Source organism: Bactrocera oleae, chromosome 3 (genome assembly GCF_042242935.1).
Source record: "Bactrocera oleae isolate idBacOlea1 chromosome 3, idBacOlea1, whole genome shotgun sequence".
Taxonomy (NCBI): Eukaryota; Metazoa; Arthropoda; class Insecta; order Diptera; family Tephritidae; genus Bactrocera; species Bactrocera oleae.
Window position 1 is genome coordinate 54,490,774 of NC_091537.1, and position 17,346 is coordinate 54,508,119.

Consider the following 17,346-nt stretch of genomic DNA (forward strand, 5'->3'; position numbering starts at 1 on the left):
TCTTTCCGCACTGGCGGCCTTCGGCCGCGCTTTAAAAAAATAAACCTGGCCAATCCAATACCATAATTTATCAATAGAAGGGAATGAACAAAATTATAGTTCATGTATTTGGGGTATAATCCTCTGTTATTGTTCATTTTAATTCGCTTTGAAAATATATATTTATATATATATATATATACATAATAGATATGGCAACACTTATTATTTGACAACATGGAACCCATTTGTTATTGTTCATATTACGAAAATTGTGTAAAAATTAAATGCTTATTTAAAGCAAATACTTAAATATTTAATATAAAATAAATATGTAGAAACATTGAAGTGAAAAATTAGTGTATAATAAGTGCATAATATAAAAGAAAAGATAACCATAAATCGAGAAATTGTAAAATGAAGTTTGTGAAATTTTCAACTTAAAATGCAAATATCTCGAAAACTGTAACTGTCTATCCAACCATACCCCTCTTAACCCTGAAATCGTGGGATGCTAAACTAAAGCTCACCCAACAACACCGTTATCGGAAAGTATTGGGCATAAAGTTCGCCTCGGATCGGAAAGTTAAACCATAAATTGGACTCGATACCATTCACAGACCGTTTTTAGTTCTACAGTCAATACGACACGAGAGTTAGTCTCTTTTTAGTTACATATGCCTAAGGAATGAAAGAACCTTGTGCCTAGCTTGAAGATACCCAAAAGCCAATATTTCAGTATCTCCTAACTGGTATTAGAGTAATTAATCTAATTGCTACCTCGCTTGTCAATCTCGTTCATAAATTACTTCATTTTCTATGTATTTTTTATTTCAGAGGCGTCCTGAACAGTTTTCCTGACATTATTTCAACACGAATGCGATTGGTTAACATCTATGCAAAAGATGAGCAATGACCAGATGACCGATGTGAATCGTCGCACCAATGTTAGTTCCTATGCAGTAATAGCTGAAATGTAGGATTTTAAACAAAATCATGTTACACAAATGAAACCGGCGCTTAAATCTTTTATAGTCGAGTTTTTGGCAAGAAACCTGCGAAGAAATAATGTATGACATGGTGTATAATCGTGATGAAGGGGCCGAATCATATTGTTTAAATAGATACAAAATTTATGGAGGATCACACACCACTGATTTATAATTAAAGTTGCTTTATTTTTAAGAAAAACTCAGTATCTCGATATATTTTATACAAGTAATAAGTTTTGATTTATTCCGTCATATAAGAACTGTGTTTTATAATAATTCTTCCGGATAGAGTGGTGTGTACATGCAGAGGGAGACTAAACTCATTTAACCAGATATTTTGTATGCATGTAGCTTTATAATTGTAGTATATATAAATATATTGTTAAATGTACTTCTTTAAGTATACAATTTAAGTGTTAATACTTATATTTAACCTATATACATATGTGTTACATAGTATATATCAATATGTACACATTTAAGATATTCATTAATTTGAATAATTAGTTAGTAATAAGATAGTAAAGAAGTAAGTTTTTCAATTAAACAAAGACAAATAATATAAAAAAATATTGAATTTTATCTAACAAAATTGGAATTGGTTATGTCAACAAGAAGGTAACCGATAAGCTAAAATACGAATTTGTTAAAAGAAACAAACAGGTAATAAATTATGTAACAAATCGAGGCAACAGTTATGCTTGTTAAAGCCAACAAATAGATAAAAAATACGCTAACAAGTTTATATGTTAAAGGTAACAAACTGCTAATCAAAACGATATCACTAACCGAAATTTTGGGAACAAATCCTTCTGTTATGGATAACACATAGGTAACCTATTCTCTAACAAAAGAATTTATTACCTTCAACAGACTGTAAACAGATTTGATAACCAATGTATGTCATTCTGTTACCCAAAAAATAACAAACGCATATAAAAGGTAACTTAGAACGAAACTACATGACATAATAACGATTGGATAGAGCGAGAGAATTATTGAACATCAAATGGCGATGTGTTACTTTTTTCCCACTCTCTGTGAACAATAACAAGTCGCGAACACGTTTGCTAGTAGATATCCGCTTGTAAGGATGCAATTGAAGACGACTTCATTATATTTAAACGCGATCCAGGATCGCCATATCATAAAATATTTTGAAATGCGGATCGCGGATCGTGGATCGCGCGTTAAACATTAAATATTGATCGCGACATCAACGACATTTTGTATGTAAATTCACGATACGACGGAACAAATTATTAAAAATAATAAAAAGGCATGCATAATCTCAAAATTTTTTTTTTATTTTTTTTATTATCACTGGTATGATCGAACTCAAGAGTGAGTTACAGGTAGACGATTTATCGAGAAATCCGTTACAATTGGTGTCAGAAGTGGGATTGTCAAATAAATTCCCAAGTAGATAATTATTTTAAAATGGCCAAGTTTAACGATCTGAAGATTCCACAACTGAAAAAGGAGCTGGAGCAACGGGGTTTGGCGACAAATGGATTAAAAACTGAATTACAATCACGGTTGAGAGAGGCCATGGAGCCGGAAAACATTAATGTGGAGGAATATGTCTTTCATATGGAATTAGAAGAAGAGACAACAAAGATAGAAGAAAAGAAAGAGGCTCAATGCTCGTCAAAGATTTTGGACGTAAACATGGTTTTTGTCGCAATATCGCAAATGTCAACGGAAATATAGACACTATTTAAAGAACAGGATACACGTATGTCTCAAATGGAAACGCGATTGTCAACGCATTTGGAGGAGCAGTTCGCAGCGCAAGATGCACGTTTTTCAGCACAGTTGTCAGCACCGAAAGAGCTCGACGTGCATATGTCAGCGCATTTATCCTCACAGTTGGAAGAGGAGGAAGCATGTGAGCCAGGATCTTCACAGTATGAAGAGCGAGAAGCTTGGATACCAGCACAAGTGTCTTCGCAGTCGGAAGAACTGAACGGGCGCATGCCAGCGCAGGTGTCCTCACAGTCGGAAGAGGAGGAAGCGTGTGCACCAGTACAAGGGTCCTCACAGTTAGAAGAGCAAGAAGCTTGGATACCAGCACAAGTGTCCGTACAGTTGGAAGAGCAGGAAGCGTGTATACCATCATAGGAAGTGGAGTTGAACCAATGTACGATTAGAGAAATAACTACAGGAAAGCCAGTCACAAAATCATATTGGGCAGAACGGAGCAGTTTAAAGTTAGTGTATGGCTGCTTGCATCGAGTATGGAAAAGCGAAAATGGGCAAGCCTTCCGAGTACTTATGGTTGTTCCAAGGGTTGGAATTCATGATGTTCTTAACGTGCAGTACAAATGTCCAAGAGGAGGGCACTTGAGAGACATGAAAACCTTGGAGAATTTGAAGCAAAGGTTTTATTGGACTGGTTGTCAATCAGCTATAGAAAGGATTGCGAAATATGCTGAGAACATTGTAGCTAAAGGATCAAGGTCCACTAATCATATAAATATTCAAGCGCGCATGTGATATTACTACGTAAGTACCTATCTATTTTATAAATTAAATTGTAATACGTAAAAAAAACGTAATATTGAAAACACCTAATTTAATATTGACCGCAAGATATGTTAAAAATGTTTTAAGAGGTATGTAAATTTATTTCATATAATTTTTATACCGTACAGAAAGGCTGACGGTAGATCACGCTTGTCGAGATACCAATATAAACAAGTAAGGAAAGGCTAAGTTCGGATGTAACTGAACATTTTATACTCTCGCAAAGTCAAATGGTATACTCGTTTGAGATTTCTTTGTGGATTGACTGATATTTTCGGTAGAAGGTCAACTATAGGCAATGGGGTCCATATATTTAGTACTTAGGGGTTTGAACAGTTTTGGTTCGATTTAGACAATTTTTGACCGCAAGGTGGCATACTTTAATTGCATTATTCACGCAAAGTTTTACCCCGATATAATCATTGTTACCTGATTTGCATAGTGGAATGTGAAAGAATCAGATGGAATCGAAAATGGTGTTACATGGGAAGTAAGCGTGGTTGTAGTCCGATTTCGCCCATTTTCGCACTATGACATAAAAACATGAAAAGAACGTTATGCACCGAATTTGGTTGAAATCGGTTGAGCAGATCTCCAAATATGGGTTTTCACCTCAAAGTGGGCTGTGCCACGCCCACAGACTAATTTTGAACGCGGTTCCTATAAAGCCAATTTATACCATCTCAGAGATAAAATTTAATGTCTCTGGCGTGTTTAGTGCTTGATTTATCGCGCTTTAAGTAGTTTTTAACAGTACCGTTATATGGGGAGTGGGCGGAGTTGCCACCCTATTTCAACTATTTTCACTCCGTCAATAAAAGTGCTCAAAGCATTTGCTTCTAGTGAATTTTGTTATTATAGCATTAGCGGTTTAGGAGATATGCACGTTAAACCTATTAGAGGACCACGCCCACTTTTTAAAAAAAAGTTTTAACTGCAGATGCCCTGCAAGTTATTTGTTTTTGATTAATGGCGTTTTGTGGGCGTGGCAGTGGTCCGATTACGCCCATCTGCAATACCAACCGTCTCACGGTACCAAGAAACATGTCTACCAAGTTTCATAAAGATATCTCAATTTTTACTCAAGTTAGAGCTTGCACGGACGGACGGACGGACGGACAGACAGTCACCCGGATTTCAACTCGTCTCTTCATCCTGACCATTTATATATATAACCCTATATCTAACTCGATTAGTTTTAGGTGATACAAACAACCGTTAGGTGAACAAAACTATTATACTCTGTAGCAACAGGTTGCGAGAGTATAAAAACGAAGACTTGAAAAAGACCCAGAGCGACAAAAGCAAGCAGGGGCATTAGAGTCCATTTTGAAGAAAGGTGATCTAAACAGACCATCATCACCCATACCAGAAACCGGAGCTATAGCTGAGATTCCGCTTAAACCTCGAGAAGAACATACGTCCGACTTCAATATAATCTGTGAACCTGGTGCTTCTATTTCTGGGTCAAGCGCTATTACAGGTGAAAGTGCTATTACAGGGGAAGAGGCTATGACAGGTGAAACTGCTATTGTAGGTGAAGGTGCTATTGCAAGTCCAAGTGTTTCTACAGAATTAACATCTATTGTAGATGTCGACCCAGCTACGTGGCCCAATATTTTAACATACACAGAAATAATATATTTGGTAAATAGGTTCTCCAAACCCACTGTATGAATTCCAATTTTTACAAGATATCAATGGTCGGAGATTTACTTCGAGATACTATAAGAGAAAGCTTAATAACGGTTAAGAAATTTTAAGAGATTGGCTTTCATATTCTGTGGCAAAAAATTTATTGTATTGCTTTTGTTGTAAAATCTTCAATACAACTATAACTTCCGGTCTATCTGAAGATGGCTACAAAAATTGGAGTCATGTAGGTGATATGCTTAAATCTTCTGAGACATCACGAGACCATGTAAAAGCAGTAAAATCTTGGTTAGAACTTTCACGTAGGCTCAAATCGTGTCGTACGCCGTGTCCCAGAGGATAATTAAATCAGAAATAGAACGCTAGAATAGAATATTGTTACGAATTGCCTTAATCATCAAAATGTTGGCTAAAAATAGCTTGGCTTTGGGTATTTCTGATAATCTGTATCAACATAACAATGGTAATTTTTTAATACTAGTAGAGTTGTTAGCCAAATTTGATCCCGTTATGCAGGAACATGTACGCAGAGTTTTGAAAAAAGAGGAGAAACAAGCAACCTACTTAAGTAAAACAATTCAAAATGAGTTTATTAATACAATTTCAGACGGCATAAAAAAACATTATGTTATGGAAGCTATCATTACGTCGAAATATTATTCTATTATTTTAGATCGTAATCCAGACGCTAGTAAAACTGAGCAGATGACCATGATAATTAGGTACCTTTTATATTATTCAATCACAAGACCATTCAAGAACATTCAGAAATTGTAATAAATGAAAGTTTTTTAGGATTTATACCAATCGAGAAATCAACAGGTCTGGCCCTAACAGAAATTATCGTAGAACAATTATCAGCACTTGGATAAGATGGCAAGGGTACGATAATGGATCTAATATGAAAGGTATTAAAAGTGGAGTTAAAGCCAGGATTAAAAGAACCAATCCACGGGCATTGGTGGTTCTTTACAGTAGTCATTCTTTAAATTTAGTGGTAAACGACATGGCAAAGTCCCCACTGGAAACTACAATTGTTTTTAATACTGTGCAAAAAATAATTGTTATTTTCACTTTAAGATAAAGGTGGTCAATTATTTTGAAGAATGCAAAAGGTATTGCTCTAATACTATGTTCGTACCGACACAAAATTCGTGTTTTCATAGACAGAAGAGGTTTGCAGGCGAAAACTTGTGTTTTCATCCATACAAAATCTGTCAAACGAAAACACAGTTTTCGCTGAAAACCCTTTGAAAACTTACATTCCACTCGGCGCCTGCTCTAGTTTAATCAATATTATGAAGGCATATTTTGCGAGCCCTAAATGTCAGTTGAGAATTTGTTTACATTCCATAATTGGCCTAAACGTACCCTACAAGAAACTGCTGATGGGTTCGCCAATACACTCACATTTGATATGTCAGTACTGTTAATTTACATTTGCATTTTTAAATTCAGAACTATTCACTGATTGGAGAAAGACGTACGCAGAGCTTTTGAGAGGAGGAGATGGCATCAAGTGAAAATTAATTTTTGTATTTTCATATTTTATTATATTTTTTCTTGCATTCCTTTTTATATTTAAGTATATTATTATAACTAATTTTGATTAAAAGTTTGAAAGTTATTAAAGAAATAAAAATTTTCTAATCTACTGCGCAAAAGAAATTTTTCACTTCTGATAGCATTTCAGTCATTACTGACAATTTTCAGCTATGACGGATTTATGGTCAGCAATGACTCAGAAAAAGACATGAGAGTGAGCAGTATAGATATATAGTGAATCAATTCCGAATACCCATGTGTTAAAGAGAGATGCAAACTCACACACATACGTTTGTTTATATCAGTTTTTGCACAAGGCTCTTAAGAAAATGATAGAAACTATGTTCTGCGCGCTGACAAAATTTTTTCAGCTATGACTGTCATATTACCCATCAGATGACCGTCACTGTTCTTGTAGGGTACATAACAAATGTAAACAAATAGATGTGTGAACTGTCAATGAAAACTCATCGAAAATACACAATGCTGGTCAGAACGACTTTGGTTCCACAATCCACAAATTATGTTTTCAAGGGGATTTCAATTCGGTGCGAACATAGTATTAGTAAATAAATGCAAAGTAAAGATTCTAACTTAGTTTCCGTCATTAAATTACTTAAAAATACAAAAGATTGCTTTGAAAACTCATGTTCAGATAAGTATTTTACTCAAGTTCTTGAAGACGCCAAAGCCTTAGCTTCTGAAATTGATTGCGAGGTGTTAGACTTTGAAAATGTGGCTAGACCTGGTGCACGATCCAAGAAAAAGCATTTAACTTATGAGTGTGAACCAATCATTGAGCACCGTCAAAAATATAAAATTGAAGTTTTTTTCACATTATAGATACAGCCATAAATTCTTTATAATTAAGATTTTCCCAGATTTCTGAGCACAGTAAACATTTTGCTTTTTTGTATAACATACTTGTACATACATATATGCCTTAAGAGAACTCCCAAATGATGAATTGTTAGAACATTGTAAGAATCTCGAGGCTATTTTAAGTCATTAGAACTGAAGCGATATAAATGTATTAGAACTTTGTGAGGAGCTGTCAGTCCTTTGTATGTTTTTAAATAGTAATTTATCTCCTCAAGATGTTTTAAAATTTGTAACAGATTTAAGATTTGGACCAAATATTACAAGTAGTATTGCGCTCAGGATCCTTTTAACTTTAACGGTAACAGTTGCAAGTTGTGAAAGAAGCTTTTCTAAATTGAAAATAATAAAAAATTATCTGCGATCCACCATGACAAAATAGATTATCTGGATTGGCTATGATTTCAATAGAACACAAGGTTTGCGGCAGAATAAATTGATCAGATTTTATTAAAGAATTTGCAGAACAAAAAGTGCGAAGAAAATTACTATAATTACGAGGTGGGATTAAATATTCTCTGAAAAAATGTTTAATTTTTGGTTTCATTATTTTAAAAAATAACTGATTTGTTTTGTAGTAACAGTATTAAATTTAAAAACAAATCTTTTGTTGTGTTGTGTTTTGTTTTTTATACGTACCGTTTGAACCTTAACTTAAATTTTATGAACCGATTGACCATAATAAACAATTAAACAGTTTGGTCCTAATCTTTTTAACTTCTGAAACGATTTTGATGAAAAATGTTTATTGTTCCTTTAGTTAAAGGGCAACATTAGTAATACACAGGCTTTTCTGCAATTTCCAATTGAATGGGAGAAACCTTAGGTGAGAGAGAGAAAAACTACCGACATTCTAAACATATTGTAATATAAACATGCCAAAATAAGAAAACCGAATATACAATTTACTACTCAAGAAGAATAAGAAAAGCGTAATTTCACTAAAAACAGGGATAAAGGGACGCTTATTCCAGTGTGAGAGCGCTTCAAAATTAGCGTCTTTTATAACATTTTGCGTTGTAGCCAGAAAAGTCAATATAAAAATTGTTGGGTATTTAAACTAAAACACCCAACATTTATTAAGATTAAAATTGTTATATATATATCCGATTAACACATGGAGGAACCATTTAAATCCTTTTTTGTGATTTTGTGATATTTTAAAACAACCGGTTTTTGAACATTCAATAGTTGAGAGAGTTGAGCATTCCTTCATCTCTGCTACAAATTTGGCTTTTAGAGAGCTGAGTTCTTCTTTTTATAAATATGTTGTAAAATTAATTATATTTATATTGTAAAATTAATTTGTTTTACTTTATACATAGAAAAACGCGACACAAAACCGATCAATAAGGTACGCCATGTGATATGTGTTTTGTTTTTATAACCAAAACTTTTATTTTTTGCAGCATTGCGGAAAAATTGCATTCCTAGAATAAAACCAATTCAGGTGAGTAAATTATTAATTAATAACTTTAAAAAGTGAACAAATTATGTTTTAAATTGATAAAAATGCAATTTAAAAATAATTATGTTGGAGGTTCAAGACGATACATGGATTTTGATTGGTATTGGTATACCATCGTTTGTTAGAGAGATTTTGCCTCATTTTCACTCATAATTTGTAAACGTTACAAAGAACGATTGGTGGAGCATCGACAGATTCTATTGCAAGATTTTGTATATTGGGCTTGTCGTCATCCGGTATTCTGACAATGCGAAGTGTGGCATCATTTTTTGACCTGCTACTGTGACAAGATGTTGAAATCAAGCATAAGGAAAGCCAAACGTGACACATATGTAGGAGTCTCTTATTGTTGGGCCATATCTCTTAGCATTATCTAATGACACGGCGAAACGTTATGAAACATAATGTAAAAAATAACTGCAACGTATTGGTGATGGCAGGTCGGACCTGGCAAAGGCCTTAAATAGAGACGAGCGTCGTGCACCCTTAAAAACAACACCGTTATCGGAAAGTGTTGGGCGTAAAGTTCGCCTCGGATCGGAAAGTTAAACCATAAATTGGACTCGACACCATTCACAGACCGTTTTTAGTTCTACAGTCAATACGAAACGAGAGTTAGTCTCATTTTAGTTACATATGCCTAAGGAATGAAAGAACCTTGTGCCTAGCTTGAAGATACCCAAAAGCCAATATTTCAGTATCTACTAACTGGTATTAGAGTAATTAATCTAATTGCTACCTCGCTTGTCAATCTCGTTCATAAATGGCTTCATTTTCTATGTATTTTTTATTTCAGAGGCGTCCTGAACAGTTTTCCTGACATTATTTCAACACGAATGCGATTGGTTAACATCTATGCAAAAGATGAGCAATGACCAGATGACCGATGTGAATCGTCGCACCAATGTTAGTTCCTATGCAGTAATAGCTGAAATGTAGGATTTTAAACAAAATCACGTTACACAAATGAAACCGGCGCTTAAATCTTTTATAGTCGAGTTTTTGGCAAGAAACCTGCGAAGTAATAATGTATGACATGGTGTATAATCGTGATGAAGGGGCCGAATCATATTGTTTAAATAGATACACAATTTATGGAGGATCACACACCACTGATTTATAATTAAAGTTGCTTTATTTTTAAGAAAAACTCAGTATCTCGATATATTTTATACAAGTAATAAGTTTTGATTTATTCCGTCATATAAGAACAGTGTTTTATAATAATTCTTCCGGATAGAGTGGTGTGTACATGCAGAGGGAGACTAAAATCATTTAACCAGATATTTTGTATGCATGTAGCTTTATAATTGTAGTATATATAAATATATTGTTAAATGTACTTCTTTAAGTATACAATTTAAGTGTTAATACTTATATTTAACCTATATACATATGTGTAACATAGTATATATTCCTGTTATAAATTTGGCCTTGAAAGTATTTAGCCCTTTTAAACAAAGACTTTTGAATCCCAAAAATATTGAGTAAAGAAATTATGAATTTTTGATACCTAAATATTAGGAAATTCCTGTTATAAATTTGGCCTTGAAAGTATTTAGCCCTTTTAAACAAAGACTTTTGAGTCCCAAAAATATTGAGTAAAGAAATTATGAATTTTTGATACATAAATATTAGGAAATTCCTGTTATAAATTTGGCCTTTTAAATATTAAGCAGGTAGGTATTATGCATATTGTTCGACCACATTCATGATAATTCATTGCAAGCAAAATGTGGGACCACCATCCCAACATACAAATGAAATATGCAACATACTCTAAGTGTTGCGCATTCGAACGGCACAAACAGACAGAAAAACTATACTCGAGTCGCTGGACTCTTTTTGCTCGTGTGAAAGCAGAGCATGATGCAAGCGTTTACACCATAAAACATGTTCATAACAACATCATGTTTTTAAAATTTTTTAAAAACCATCACACATGTATGACATACACGAATTTATTATGTTTACACGCTCATTCTTCTCATCACGCCGCACATGCTTGCATACAAAAATGACCGTGTAAAGGCCGCTTGTTACCCAAAAAATAACAAACGCATATAAAAGGTGACTTAGAACGAAACTACATGACATAATAACGATTGGATAGAGCGAGAGAACTATTGAACATCAAATGGCGATGTGTTACTTTTTTCCCATTCTCTGTGAACAATAACAAGTCGCGAACACGTTTGCTAGTAAATATCCGCTTGTAGGAATGCATTTGAAGACGACTTCATTATATTTAAACGCGATCCATGATCGCCATATCATAAAATATTTTGAAATGCGGATCGTGGATCGCGCGTTAAACATTAAATATTGATCGCGACATCAACGACATTTTGTATGTAAATTCACGATACGACGGAACAAATTATTAAAAATAATAAAAAGGCATGCATAATCTCAAAATTTTTTTTTTATTTATATTTACACATACCAGTGATCGAACTCAAGAGTGAGTTACAGGTAGACGATTTATCGAGAAATCCGTTACAATTGGTGTCAGAAGTGGGATTGTCAAATAAATTCCCAAGGAGATAATTATTTTAAAATGGCCAAGTTTAACGATCTGAAGATTCCACAACTGAAAAGGGAGCTGGAGCAACGGGGTTTGGCGACAAATGGATTAAAAACTGAATTACAATCACGGTTGAGAGAGGCCATGGAGGCGGAAAACATTAATGTGGAGGAATATGTCTTTCATATGGAATTAGAAGAAGAGACAACAAAGATAGAAGAAAAGAAAGAGGCTCAATGCTCGTCAAAGATTGTGGACATAAACATGGTTTTTGTCGCAATATCGCAAATGTCAACGGAAATATCGACACTATTTAAAGAACAGGATACACGTATGTCTCAAATGGAAACGCGATTGTCAACGCATTTGGAGGAGCAGTTCGCAGCGCAAGATGCACGTTTTTCAGCACAGTTGTCAGCACCGAAAGAGCTCGACGTGCGTATGTCAGCGCAGGTATCCTCACAGTTGGAAGAGGAGGAAGCATGTGAGCCAGGATCTTCACAGTATGAAGAGCAAGAAGCTTGTATACCAGCACAAGTGTCTTCGCAGTCGGAAGAACTGAACGGGCGCATGCCAGCGCAGGTATCCTCACAGTCGGAAGAGGGGGAAGCGTGTGCCAGTACAAGGGTCCTCACAGTTAGAAGAGCAAGAAGCTTGGATACCAGCACAAGTGTCCGTACACCAAAATTTTCGTTACGAGTAGACACCGACTTTCGTATCCCTGCAAGACGGAGGTGTTGTGATGGTGTAGTGATAAGTTCTGAACTCTAAGCTCCGAAATTTCTCGGATAATATTTTATATTACGGATATTACTCAAAAGCAAGTTTTAAAAATATATTGAAAAGTACTTGATACCTATCAATGTCGATAGTTTAGTATCGATCCTTTTCCCAGTACCTATAAATCTGATACGATACTGGTATCGAGTAAAGTGTCGATACTTTTGAAATGTTGTGGAACAATAAGAAGAGGAAATACCTAAAGGGGAAATAAGGAACTAACTAGACTAGAACTTAGAAACTAGGATACAAAAACATCATCCTAATTTTCTGCCGATTTCACATTTCTGAACTGGCAACTCTCAGTCTATTTTATGTTTGAGGGGATTTCCCCACACACAACACAACAAGACATTTTAGAAAAATTCCTTAAACATAATATATAAGCAAACAATTAAACTAATTTTTCATTACTTATTTAACAGACACCTAGTAAAAATGTTCTGCCCTAGAGACAAATTTTCGTCATATTCGAGAACAATGTAGCCGTTAATAACTGATACAGAATTAAAAGGTTTAATACATTTAAGTGATATATATGCTAAGCCTACAAGTTGGTTCTATTCTTAAATTTAAAAGTGACGTGCTTTTATGCGGAAAATTAATCATATAAATATTGAATTGCGCAAGTTATGTATAACGGCGGCATGCACAGCATCATATCGCATGATCCGCCAATACGTGACTCAAACAGCAGACTCAGCATATTTTGAGCTTGCTGGAATGTGCGGTACAACCGGGCATAGCAGCAAGCTCGAGTTGCCCATCTGATGCAAGAAGCAGTCTGATTTCAAACATCAAAGAGTTGAGTAATTAATTATATAATTGGCGCAGTCGACGTTCCGCGACCCAAAAAGGGAAGTAAATGAAGAAAAAAAAAATAAAAAGCAGAATCAAGTGCTGTGATTTAAAACTAAAAAAAAAATATATATATAAATGTTTTAATTTAATAACTATTTTAAATATCGGCATTGAAAGATAAACCCAAATTCTCCAATGCAGCAGCAAGCAATTCAACAACTCAACAGTAAACGCAAATTCAGCGAATTGTAAAATAACGAAGGTGCCAGAAAAACAACTTTAAAAGAACTTTACAACTTTAGAGAGTAGAACTTATTTACTTTTGAAAAAATTAAAGAACTGAAAACAATCGTTAAAAAATTGATATATACATATATATATATAAATAATAAAAAATAAAAATAAAAAAACAAACAACCCAGTGTGATTCCTGAGACTTTCCTAATAAAAATCGTATGTCAGTTGAAATAACTAAAAGAGAAGAGTTTATAATAAATAGCAGTAGCAGCAAGCAACAGTAACAGTAAGGGCAACAACAATAACAACAGCAGCAGTAGCAGCAAGCAACAGTAGCAGTAAGGGCAATACAAAAAATTACAACAGCAGTTGTACGTGGAGAGCAGCAATAGTAAAAACGGCAAGTGAATGTTATAGATTCGAAGCATACCTTTATAAGCTTATATTAATTTATATTATACAATATTATTAAAATAATTTGAAGCATATTCTTACGAGAGGTAAAATACGAATTGTTAAATATACAAGATATTGTACATTTATTTATTGTATACTATTCTATCTATACATAAAAATTTGTGAAGATGGCTCAAAATATACAAGATTGTTTAGTCGCCATTGCCCAGTTGCTGCAACAAAACGCCCAACAACAAAATATAACGTTTAGGCAAAGAGTCGAAAGGGACTTAAAATTTCTAGCTCCTTTCGAAGGTAATGTAAAAAATTTGCCATCCTTCATTGAGGCTATTGACAGAGTACGAAGGGACTATGTAGGTCAGGAAGAAATAGTTTTTAGAGTGATCTATGACTTAAAAATTGGTGGTTCAGCAAAAAATTTTTTGCAAGCAAACCCACCTCAAGATTGGGCAACTTGTAAAGCTAAATTAAAACAGCACTACTTTGACCAACGACATCACCTATCTTAGGGTGGGTAGTATCATGGAACTTAGTAGAAAAGCTAAAGAAATAATTGATAATGTTACGGAATATTGTGCTTTAAGTGAGTCAGGAAATATAATGAAAGAAATATTTACAGGAATGCTTATACAAAAGATAAAGCAATTAGCAGCAGGAACATTAGCCTATATGGTACGAAATATATCGGCATGGACAGACATGGCAAATACAATCCACAATTTCATAGGGCTGGACGATGGAAATTGAAATCCTACGTTTTTAACAAAAAATAGAAATTCGGATTCATTTTCTCAAAATACTAGAAAGTTTAATAATAACAGAAATCAGAATAATCAAATAATAAACAATTATAGGAGACAAAATAGTAGTGAGCAAAATATTAATCGTTTCCAAAGTAATTCAGGACAACATCCCCGTAATAATAATAATTATTATTCACAAAATAGTTCGAGACGATACTCCCAAAGAAATACAAACTTTTCAGGGCAAAATAATTATCACCCAAATAATCCCCACAGACAAACTAATCCTGGAAATTCAGGTCAAAATAATCAATATCGTAGTAATAATAATAACGGTTATGGTAATTCTGCATGGCAACCTGTACAAAATGGCACTCGGCAATCAAGACGATCAAATGGACCAACACCCATGGAAGTTGACACTATGAGTAGAACAGAGGAAACAAATAACAACGAGGAATTTTTTACCAATTAGCTTCGGAAAATCAAAATAAAATCTTAATTTCACTCACTCTATTTAATAAGAAATGGTGTGCATTAGTAGACCCAGGCTCTACCATAAGCATAATGAAAAGAGCAAGTTTCGAAAAGTATAATTTACCAGTTTTAGAAAAAAATAAAACAATAATCAGTACACTGAATGGAGAAATAAGAGCGATGAACGAAAGAGTTAAGACACCATGCCCACTAGAATTTAGATACCCTCAAAATGCAAGAATGCGATGGTTAAAAATGGATTATAACAAGCCATACGACCTTATACTAGGGAATGATTTTATATTTGAAAATGTGAAAACAATAAATATTGAAAACAAAGAAATGGCATTGAGAAATGGTGTCAAGCTTCCATTCCATACGAAAATTATGCAGGAGCAAATTTATTCGTTGGAAGAAAGTGAAGTTAGTAACATTCCACTCGACCATTTAACCCCAGAAGAAAAGATAAAAATAAGTAAACTATTAAAAAAGTACGAAAAACTAATTTATAAAGAAGGAGATGAGCTGACAAACACGAATACCATTGCTCATGAAATTAGAACAACAACGGATCAACAAATTAATTCTCGAATTTACAGATTGCCCCCCAAACATGCAGACGAGGCGGAAAGGCAAATTGAAGAAATGGAAAAGCAAGGAATAATAAGAAAAAGTCGAAGCCAATACAGCTCACCAATAATAATTGTGCCAAAGAAATCGGATAGTTCCGGTATAAAAAAATTTCGTTGTTGATTATAGGAGGTTAAACCAAATTACTGTTGACGATAAATATCCCCTGCCAAATATTGATGGAATTTTAGATAAATTGGGCAAAGCACAGTACTTTAGCACCATAGATCTAGCTAAAGGTTATCATCAGATCCTAATGGCAGAGAAGGATATAGAGAAAACAGCCTTTGTGACTCCAGCAGGCCTGTATGAATACGTCAGGATGCCGTTTGGGCTTAAAAATGCTCCAGCCACTTTTCAGAGATTAATGAACGACATCTTAAGGGAACATATTAATAAAATATGTGTAGTCTATTTAGATGACATATTAATATTTTCTACGTCACTAGAAAAACACATACATTCACTAAGAAAAATTTTTTCAAAGCTTCAGGAAAATAACCTAAAAATCCAACCAAATAAGTGTAGTTTTTTAAAAAGAGAAACCGAATTTTTGGGTCACGTTTTGACAAAAGACGGCATTAAGCCCAACCCAGAAAAAATTTTAGCCATTTAAAATTTACCAATTCCAACAACAGAAAGGCAATTAAAAGGGTTTTTAGGGACCACAGGCTATTATAGAAAGTTTATTAAAGATTACTCTAGAATAGCTTACCCAATGATAAAATATTTAAAGAAAGATAACACAATAAATTCGAGAGATCCTCAATATATAGCCAGCTTTGAAAATTTAAAAACCCATCTCATCACATCCAATTTTAAAATTTCCTGAATATGACAAAAAATTTACAATTACTGCGGATGCAAGCGATTACGCTATTGGAGCTGTTCTTTCACAGCAAGGCCAACCAATATGCTTCATCTCAAGAACACTAAACAATCATGAGCAGAAATATGCGACGACAGATAAAGAATTCCTTACAATCATGTATGCTGTGACTTATTTTAGACCATACATATACGGAGCAAAATTTAAGATAGTAACTGATCACTGCCCGATTAAGTATCTAAATAGCAAGTATAAAGGGAAAGAATTTTCACCACGACATCAAAGGTGGCTTCTAAAACTCCAGGAGTATAATTACGAAATGGAGTATGTAAAGGGTAAAGATAACGTAGTAGCGGACTTCCTAAGTCGAATTGAAAATTCGCCTAAAATAACAGAGGGGAACGACGATGAGTCAAATTTAGAAATGTCAGATACAGTACATTCTGCGGAAGAAGAACTGTTAGAACACTTTGTAATCAAGGAAGAAATAGTGAATAAACATAAAATTCAAATCATATTAACATACAGTCCAAAATTTGAAATGCAGAGACTCCATGGGAGAAAGATGATAGAGATCAACCCAATGGAGGAAGAGTACATAATAAAAGAAGTGTTAAGTCGACATGTGTCGGCATAATCTCAGAAGTCACTGAATCTGATTATCATAGAATTCAGATATTAATGATTTCGATGTTTTCACATGATAATAATTTTAAATTAGTCAAATATACAAAAAGGGCAACAGAAATAGAAAAAGAAGAAGATTTACATAAGAAAATCGCACTTTACCATAGTAATGAGTCAATGCATAGCGGAATAAACGAAACTTACAATACACTTAAGGACAAAATATACTATCC

At 34.1% G+C, this 17,346-nt stretch overlaps 1 protein-coding gene across 2 annotated transcripts; it reads left to right on the forward strand.

Annotated features, from left to right (window-relative positions):
* The first annotated feature begins 8,295 nt into the window (after positions 1-8,295).
* Positions 8,296-12,623, forward strand: LOC118681364 (SAP domain-containing ribonucleoprotein-like). Of its 2 annotated transcripts, XM_070106643.1 has the most exons (3): positions 8,296-8,931; positions 8,987-9,027; positions 9,842-12,623. In XM_070106643.1, the coding sequence occupies exon 3, from the start codon at positions 11,606-11,608 to the stop codon at positions 12,341-12,343; it is 738 nt and encodes a 245-aa protein (XP_069962744.1). In that variant the 5' UTR covers positions 8,296-8,931; positions 8,987-9,027; positions 9,842-11,605; the 3' UTR covers positions 12,344-12,623. The 2 variants fall into 2 exon arrangements, with proteins under 2 accessions (XP_069962744.1, XP_069962745.1); XM_070106644.1 differs by lacking the exons at positions 8,296-8,931; positions 8,987-9,027 and adding an exon at positions 9,051-9,764.
* The last annotated feature ends 4,723 nt before the right edge of the window (positions 12,624-17,346 follow it).